The sequence below is a fragment of the Penaeus vannamei genome, chromosome 4, assembly GCF_042767895.1.
Source record: "Penaeus vannamei isolate JL-2024 chromosome 4, ASM4276789v1, whole genome shotgun sequence".
Lineage (NCBI taxonomy): Eukaryota > Metazoa > Arthropoda > Malacostraca > Decapoda > Penaeidae > Penaeus > Penaeus vannamei.
This window is the reverse complement of record NC_091552.1, coordinates 1704273-1714272: the sequence shown is the minus strand read 5'-3', so window position 1 is coordinate 1714272 and position 10000 is coordinate 1704273. Positions and strand designations below refer to the sequence as shown.

General features: G+C 31.6%; 3 protein-coding genes across 3 annotated transcripts; all 3 read right to left on the bottom strand.

The window, feature by feature from the left end:
* Nucleotides 1-32: 32 nt before the first annotated feature.
* LOC113824389 (pro-resilin-like) lies at nt 33-622 on the bottom strand. Its single transcript, XM_027377130.2, has 2 exons — nt 593-622; nt 33-449 (listed from the first exon to the last, which is right to left on the bottom strand). Exons 1-2 carry the CDS (start codon nt 602-604, stop codon nt 108-110), a joined length of 354 nt encoding a protein of 117 aa, XP_027232931.2. The 5' UTR covers nt 605-622; the 3' UTR covers nt 33-107.
* Nucleotides 623-2454: 1832 nt separating this feature from the next.
* On the bottom strand, nt 2455-5716 carry LOC138861535 (cuticle protein 8-like). The gene is made up of 5 exons (XM_070121288.1): nt 5686-5716; nt 5207-5542; nt 4286-4319; nt 3013-3092; nt 2455-2869 (listed from the first exon to the last, which is right to left on the bottom strand). The coding sequence occupies exons 1-5, from the start codon at nt 5695-5697 to the stop codon at nt 2528-2530; spliced, it is 804 nt and encodes a 267-aa protein (XP_069977389.1). The 5' UTR covers nt 5698-5716; the 3' UTR covers nt 2455-2527.
* A 3079-nt stretch (nt 5717-8795) lies between these two features.
* LOC113824384 (pro-resilin-like) lies at nt 8796-9413 on the bottom strand. The gene is made up of 2 exons (XM_027377124.2): nt 9303-9413; nt 8796-9212 (listed from the first exon to the last, which is right to left on the bottom strand). The coding sequence occupies exons 1-2, from the start codon at nt 9312-9314 to the stop codon at nt 8871-8873; spliced, it is 354 nt and encodes a 117-aa protein (XP_027232925.2). The 5' UTR covers nt 9315-9413; the 3' UTR covers nt 8796-8870.
* Nucleotides 9414-10000: the final 587 nt, after the last annotated feature.

Sequence of the window (10000 nt, the reverse complement as noted above, 5' to 3'; positions counted from 1 at the left end):
TAAACATTTGTGATTTGTAAGGAAATGGGGAATCGTTACTTTGAAACTTTATTTACAAAGTTATAAAAGAGTAATAAATTATATTACAAGTAAATTGGATAATACTTTTAGGCATATGAGGGGGCGGGCTTGTAAGCAGGCTGTTCGGCAGGGTACTGGGCCTCACCCTCGTAGCTGACCTCAGCCACGTAGCCAGAGTCGCCGTTGACAGTGTAGGCGACCTTCTGCAGACGACCGTCGGGAAGGAGGACGTAGTAGGATCCCTGGGTGTCATAGCCATCACGGGCCTCCTGGTGACCGAAGTCGTTGCCAGAATATTCGTCCTTGACGGCGTAGTTGAAGTCGTACTTGGCAGGTGCAGGAGCAGGTGTAGGGGCGGCATAGCCATAGGCCGGGGGCTGGTCAGGGCGGGCGAGGGCCACGGCCACAAGGGTGGCAAAAATGATAAGCTGAAAGAGTAATAGTGTACTGATTATTTAATCATAGAATGTCAATTCGACATTTAATGGGAATAGAATGATAATTATCAGACTAAAGATCATTACACTGTCAGGACTTTAGGAAATACTCTCAAGAAATATTAGTGGCTTACCTTAGCTGACATGATAAGGCTGATCCAGATACTGATGCAGTTCGTAGCAAGTGGCCGGTTTATATAGTTGAGGCTCCACCCTACACAGTGACGTCACGGCCTTGAAGAGGAGAGGCCTAATCACATGCAAGCCACATGGATATGCAGACGTTCTCTCTTTCCCCCTTTCTACACACACAAACAAACAACACTCACACACAAAGATATCGCTTATATGAAATTATGATTTAATATATATGTGTATGTGTGTGTGTAGTGAGATATATATAGCATAGAGGTACGTGCACAATCATGTGTGTGGTGCTACGGTAGAAAGAAAAAAATATGTGTGTGCTATATATGTGTGTACTATCCTTTATATTGTGTATTTGCTATATACATACATATACACACATACAGATACAAACAAATATGTATCTATATAGGTGTATGTATATACACTTATGTGTGTATATGTATCTGAGTGCGTGTAAATAAATATATATATATACATATAATTTCACTTATATATTAACTACATACTATATCATTTAATAAGTACATACTATATACTTATATGCATAAAGATATATATATATATGTATATATAAATATATGTATATATATGTATGTATGTATGTATGTATGTATGCATGTATGTATGCTGAAATGCAGATACAAATAAAAATATGTATGTATGTGCATATGAATAAATGTGAATATATGTGATACATATGCATGTATGAATATGTATACATATATATATAATCTTTCTAGATGTATATATATTTATATATGTATATATCTATGTTTATCCATACACACATACATATGTGTATGTATATGTATGTATGTGTATATATATATATGCATATATGCGTGTATATGTGTGTGTGTACATGCGTGTGTATGTATATAGATAAAGATATAGATATAGATATAGAATTAGATAGATAGATAAATATGTATATATAATCATATAATCATATACATGTTCATACATATATACTCGTATGTGTGTATGAATATATACATGAACAAACCTCGAACCACAACACCGTAAGCTTGTGTGCGGCTCTGTATTGACATTGCGTCAAAGGTAAACGAGATATTCCTAGAGGGATCGAGATTCATTCATTCTTCCTCTTTCGGTGCATTCTATAGCAGACCTTTTTTCCATTTTCCTTTTTATCTATCATTCTATCCCATTTGAACACTACTCTCTCTTTCTATATTTAATAGATTCACTATATCTACATAAAAATGTTTCTTAAATTTCCATTTCCTCTTTCATTATCATAATGACCCCTATATCGTGATAGGCATGACAAAATAATAAATTAACCCTAATAAGTGCTTCGAGGCTTTTCATTATTCATCTCAAAAATAATCTAAAAATTATTTCCCAGTGTTTTTTCTAGTATTTGTAGTGTGCTGATCATAGTTTTGAAGTGCACTGTGGTATGTAAACAACTCTACCAAGCTAGTGAAAGTAATTCAGTTTGTATTTCTTTAAATGCTAAGCCTTGATATAGCTTGAAGTCATGTGGAGAAAAATTGTGCGTGCGTATGTATGCATGTACATATTCATAATTGTGTACGTAGATAGAAAGATATATAAATGATATATAAATGTATGAACATTTGTATGTGTATATATATAGAAGAGAGATTAATATATCGTTGGAGAGTCAAACATCATCATTATCTTGTTGATCACAAAGGCAAGAACAACGGAAGTACCAGTCTGTAACTGTGTATCTTTCTCACACACAGAGCTTGTATTGTGCTATCTATATGTGTGTGTCCGCTCTTACGCAACGGCTTGCTGAACTCGGAAGAATATCTGTATACATTTGTGATTTTTAAGGAAATGGGGAGTCGTTACTTTGAAACTTTATTTACAAAGTTATAAAAGAGTAATAAATTATATTACAAATAAATTAGATAATACTTTTAGGCATATGAGGGGGCGGGCTTGTAAGCAGGCTGTTCGGCAGGGTACTGGGCCTCACCCTCGTAGCTGACCTCAGCCACGAAGCCAGAGTCGCCGTTGACGGTGTAGGCGACCTTCTGCAGACGACCGTCGGGAAGGAGGACGTAGTAGGCTCCCTGGGTGTCATAGCCATCGCGAGCCTCCTGGTGGCCGAAGTCGTTTCCAGAATAGTCGTCCTTGACTGCGTAGTTGAAGTCGTACTTGGCAGGTGCAGGAGCAGGTGTAGGGGCGGCATAGCCATAGGCCGGGGGCTGATCAGGGCGGGCGAGGGCCACAGCCACAAGGGCGGCAAAAACGATAAGCTGAAAGAGTAATAGTATACTGATTATTTAATCGTAGAATTTCAATTCGACATTTAATGGGAATAAAATGATAATTATCAGACTAAAGATCATTACACTGTCAGGACTTTAAGAAATACTCTCAAGAAATATTAGAGGCTTACCTTAGCTGACATGATAAGGCTGATCCAGATACTGATGCAGTTCGTAGCAAGTGGCCGGTTTATATATTTGAGGCTCCACCCTACACAATGACGTCACGGCCTTGAAGAGGAGAGGCCTAATCACATGCAAGCCACATGGATATGCAGACGTTCTCTCTTTCCCCCTTTCTACACACACAAACACATAGCACTCACACACAAAGATATCGCTTATATGAAATTATGATTTAATATATATTTGTATGTGTGTGTGTAGTGAGAGATATACAACGTTGAGGTATGTACACAATCATGTGTGTGGTGAAAAATATGTGTGTGCTATGTATTTGTGTACTATCCTTTATATTGTGTATTTGCTATATACATACATATACACACATACAGATACACACAAATATGTATCTATATAGGTGTATGTATATACACATAAGTGTGTATATGTATCTGAGTGCGTGTAAATAAATAAATATATATATATATATATATATATATATATATATATATATATATATATATATATATATATATATATATATATATATATATACATATAATTTCACTTATATCTTAACCACATACTTTATCATTTATTAACTACATACTATATACTTATATACATATATATATATATATATATATATATATATATATATATATATATATATATATATATATATATATATATATATATATATATATATGTATATATATATGTATGTATGTATGCTGAAATGCAGATACAAATAAAAATATGTATGTATGTGCATATAAATAAATGTGAATATATGTGATATATATGCATATATGAATATATGAATATATATATATATATATATATATATATATATATATATATATATATATATATATATATATATATATATGCATATATATATATAAATATATATATATGCATATATATATATATATATATATATATATATGTATGTATGTATGTATATATATGTTTAATGTTTTTAGATGTATATATATTTATATATGTATATATCTATGTATATCCATACACACATACATATGTGTATGTATATTTATGTATGTATATATATATGCATATATGCGTGTATATGTGTGTGTGTTCATGCGTGTGTATGTATATGTATATGTATATATAGATATAGATATAGATATAGATATAGATATAGAGTTAGAGTTAGATAGATAGATAGATAAATATGTATATATAAACATATAATCATATACATGTTCATACATATATACTCGTATGTGTGTATGAATATATACATGAACAAACCTCGAACCACAACACTGTAAGCTTGTGTGCGGCTCTGTATTGACATTGCGTCAAAGGTAAACAAGATATTCCTAAAGGGATCGAGATTCATTCATTCTTCCTATTTCGGTGCATTCTGTAGCAGACTTTTTTTCCATTTTCCTTTTTATCTATCATTCTATCCCATTTGCACACTACTCTCTCTTTCTATCTTTAATAGATTCACTATATCTACATAAAAATGTTTCTTAAATTTCCATTTCCTCTTTCATTATCAAAATGACCCCTATATCGTGATAAGCATGACAAAATAATAATAAATTAACCCTAATAAGTGCTTCGAGGCTTTTCATTATTCATCTAAAAAAATAATCTAAAAATTATTTCCCAGTGTTTTTTCTAGTATTTTAGTGTGCTGATCATAGTTTTGCAGTGCACTGTGGTATGTAAACAACTCTACCAAGCTAGTGAAAGTAATTCAGTTTGTATTTTTTTAAATGCTAAGCCTTGATATAGCTTGAAGTCATGTGGAAAAAAATGTGTGTGCGTATGTATGCATGTACATATTCATAATTGTGTACGTAGATAGAAAGATATATAAATGATATATAAATGTATGTATATATATGTGTGTGTGTATATATATATATAGAGAGAGAGGGTGATTAATATATCGTTGGAGAGTCAAGCATCTTCATTATCTTTTTGATCACAATGTCAAGAAAAACAGAAGTACCAGTCTGTAACTATGTATCTATCTCTCACACAGAGCTTGTAGTGTGTGTATCCGCTCTTACGCAACGGCTTGCTGAACTCGGAAGAATATCTGTACGCATTTGTGATTTGTAAGGAAATAGGGAATCGTTACTTTGAAACTTTATTTACAAAGTTATAAAAGAGTAATAAATTATATTACAAGTAAATTGGATAATACTTTTAGGCATATGAGGGGGCGGGCTTGTAAGCAGGCTGTTCGGCAGGGTACTGGGCCTCGCCCTCGTAGCTGACCTCAGCCACGTAGCCAGAGTCGCCGTTGACAGTGTAGGCGACCTTCTGCAGACGACCGTCGGGAAGGAGGACGTAATAGGCTCCCTGGGTGTCATAGCCATCACGGGCCTCCTGGTGACCGAAGTCGTTGCCAGAATATTCGTCCTTGACGGCGTAGTTGAAGTCGTACTTGGCAGGTGCAGGAGCAGGTGTAGGGGCGGCATAGCCATAGGCCGGGGGCTGGTCAGGGCGGGCGAGGGCCACGGCCACAAGGGCGGCAAAAATTATAAGCTGAAAGAGTAATAGTATACTGATTATTTAATCATAGAATTTCAATTCGACATTTAATGGGAATAAAATGATAATTATCAGACTAAAGATCATTACACTGTCAGGACTTTAAGAAATACTCTCAAGAAATATTAGAGGCTTACCTTAGCTGACATGATAAGGCTGATCCAGATACTGATGCAGTTCGTAGCAAGTGGCCGGTTTATATATTTGAGGCTCCACCCTACACAATGACGTCACGGCCTTGAAGAGGAGAGGCCTAATCACATGCAAGCCACATGGATATGCAGACGTTCTCTCTTTCCCCCTTTCTACACACACAAACACATAGCACTCACACACAAAGATATCGCTTATATGAAATTATAATTTAATATATATGTGTATGTGTGTGTGTGTAGTGAGAGATATATAACATAGAGGTACGTGCACAATCATGTGTGTGGTGCTACGGTAAAAAGAAAATAAATGTGTGTGTGTGCTATGTTTGTGTGTACTATCCTTTATATTGTGAATTTGTTATATACATACATATACACATATAGATACACACAAATATGTATCTATATAGGTGTATGTATATACACATAAGTGTGCATATGTATCTGAGTGCGTGTAAATATATATATATATATATATATATATATATATATATATATATATATATATATATATATATATATATATATATATATATATACATATAATTTCACTTATATATTAACCACATACTATGTCATTTATTAAGTACATACTATATACTTATATGCATATATATATATATATATATATATATATATATATATATATATATATATATATATATATATATATATATATGTATGTATGTATGTATGCTGAAATGCAGATACAAATAAAAATATGTATGTATATATGTGCATATGAATAAATGTGAATATATGTGATATATATGCATATATGAATATATATATATATATATATATATATATATATATATATATATATATATATATATATATATATATATATATATATATATTTAGATGTATGTATATTTATATATGTATATATCTATGTATATCCATACACATATTCATATGTGTATGTATATGTATATATTTATATATATGCATATATACTTATACATGTTCATACATGTATACTCGTATGTGTGTATGAATTTATATATATAAATATATATATATATATATATATATATATATATATATACATATATATATATATATATATGTGTGTGTGTGTGTGTGTGTGTGTGTGTGTGTGTGTGTGTGTGTGTGTGTGTGTATACATGTATAAATATATATTTATGTATATATATATACATATATGCATGATATATATAGATACATATATATAATATAAGTATAAATTTTTATATATATATATATATATATATATATATATATATATATATATATATATATATATATATATATATGCGTATTAAAACACACACGTATAAAAAATACACACACACACACACACACACACACACACACACACACACACACACACACACATATATATATATATATATATATATATATATATATATATATATATGTATGTATGTATGTATATATAGATACCTACGCATATATATGTATACATTTATATATGCATACAATTGTGCATATGTATATATATACATATATATCCCCCCCCCCTCAAATTTCTTCTATTATTAGATTTCATATTATTATATTTTTATATACATAATTTACATTATATACATTATATATACTATATATATACTATATTATTTACGTTATATATATGTATATATATATATTATATATTCATATTATTATGTTTTATATTAATATATTATTATATCTATACTCATTCGTAGCGCAACTTCGAGAAAGAAGAAAAAAAACATGCTAAACCAGGTAAGGATTTACCTTCCAGCATTCGAAACTACTCTCTATACATATTGGTGATGCTAATAATATAGTCTTTTTTATACTAATACTGGATGTGCAAACCACAAACCGATCGTTATTCTTGGCGCAGTCTGCGGTGGGAGATAATTAATAGTTTCAGTAAGATCATAATTTTAAAACCCCAAAAGAGGATGAGTTATGTCACAGCTAGAAATATATTTATATAATATGAGAGATTATGGTTAATAACGCTATTCCTGTGTCTTTTCGATACTTATACTTCTGGGATATGAGGATAATAAATTCTATTACAAGGAAATTAGATAATGCCCTTTGGCAAATATTATATATATATATATATATATATATATATATATATATATATATATATATATATATATATCGAATCATGCAGTATTCAAATAAAATGAGACTAATCAATATTAAAGTGTGATTTTAGTAGGAAACAACCGTGCGTAAATATGAAGAAAACAGAAGGAGGGGCGAGTTCTTCATAGTGTTACAACTTTGCAAAGTTAATCATGCCATATCGAACCTATGACTATTAGCAGATCATGGACATACAGTGCTATAGGATCTTTACTGTGGTACATAAATATTATATGCAGCTTCGTTATGAGAACACAACATTGTACACCTTATGAAGTCGACAGTGCATAGAAGCTATTAACAATGTTGTTTCTATAAACTATAATGTTTGTAATTACCTTTAACTTAATCACATGAATATGAAAAATAAAAAGCTATACTGAAACAGTAAACCGTGGGAAAACGGGCTCTTTTCCATCTATTCCTTCTTGGGCATTTATGGTCGAAATTCAAATATGTGGCTGATTAACTTCCATTTCAAGATATATATTCAAAGATATAATCTCTAAGACTTCAGGAGTGATATACAAATACTATGTTAAGAAAATAATTTTACCTTCGAGGAGTTCTGGTAAATAAGCACAACGAATCCAACTGAACAATACTTCTTGGGTTTTGCTTTATACATATATATATATATATATATATATATATATATATATATATATGATATATATACAGATATGACTGTTTATATACATACATACATACATATATATATATATATATATATATATATATATATATATATATATATATATATATATATATATATACATATATATATATATATATATATATATATATATATATATATATATATATATATATATATATATATATATATATATATATATATATATATATATATAACTTATGCATGTATAAATATGGATCATACATATAAGTGTATTATGCTTAAAAAACTATTCAATATTTGTTTCTTATTATTTATAGGAATCTCAAAATTATCTAGTTTCTTTTGTTAATTATTTATTTAAAATAAGTAAGAGTTATAAATACAATCACAGACAAATTAGACTTTGCATCTAAGCATATGAAGGGGCGGGCTTGTAAGCAGGCTGTTCGGCAGGGTACTGGGCCTCGCCCTCGTAGCTGACCTCAGCCACGTAACCGGAGTCTCCGTTGACAGTGTAGGCGACCTTCTGCAGACGACCGTCGGGAAGGAGGACGTAGTAGGAACCTTGAGTGTCATAGCCATCACGGGCCTCCTGGTGACCGAAGTCGTTTCCAGAATATTCGTCCTTGACGGCGTAGTTGAAGTCGTACTTGGCAGGTGCAGGAGCAGGTGTAGGGGCGGCATAGCCATAGGCTGGGGCTTGATCAGGGCGGGCAAGAGCCACGGCCACAAGAGCAGTAAAGATAATGAACTGAAAAATATTTTATTACCATTAAGAATAGTACACTACAGGTACAATGACAATAACATTCACGATCAACTTAGTTCGTTTGTAACCTACCTTGGGAGACATGCTGAGGAACTATAACTAGATCGAAGAACACTTCACATTATATACACGAAGCTCCACCCTTGGGAATGACGTCACGACCTTCACGGGGAAAGAAGCCTATTGCCACCCAGACCTCAGGGATGTGCACGATGAAAGCGATCACTCTTCACCCACATGATCTCTTTCTGAACTATCCAGGGGTGTGGCATGATTCTTATTTTGACTTATTTTATTTAACAAACATTTTATCTTCGAAACTATCATGTCGATTTGATTTCATTGACAACCAGCTGATATTATGGAATCTGATTGACTACGATATAAATGGTATAAACAAATGTATTTATGCATATGCATATGTGTAGATGTACATGCGCAAATGTGTTTGAGTATGTGAGGTCAGATGTGTGCATGTATACGTATGGATACATGAACACATACATTGCTTATATGTGTATAAGCTTTTTTTTCATTTCCTCGGAGCAAAAATCGAATATGTGCAAGGTGGATTTAGTCTGCAGTTGCAATACTTGTAGCTACTTTATCCCCTGAATTAAGTTTGTACTTGCCTCTTTTTTAATCTTTAGACTTTTTATATTCCTTAGTGCTTACATATAAAATCAGTGACTAATGAATTTGTTCCCTTCCATAAGATGGTCACTAGCTCAGAACACGAATAGGTACAATGCGTCAGTAAGGAAAGTAAA

Coding starts and splice junctions, on each gene's coding strand:
- LOC138861535 (XM_070121288.1), bottom strand. Junction 3,093..4,285: donor TTACAGTGTTGTGGTTCGAG/GTTTGTTCATGT, acceptor GTCATTGTGTAG/GGTGGAGCCTCAAATATATA. Junction 2,870..3,012: donor GCCTTATCATGTCAGCTAAG/GTAAGCCTCTAA, acceptor TTACTCTTTCAG/CTTATCGTTTTTGCCGCCCT.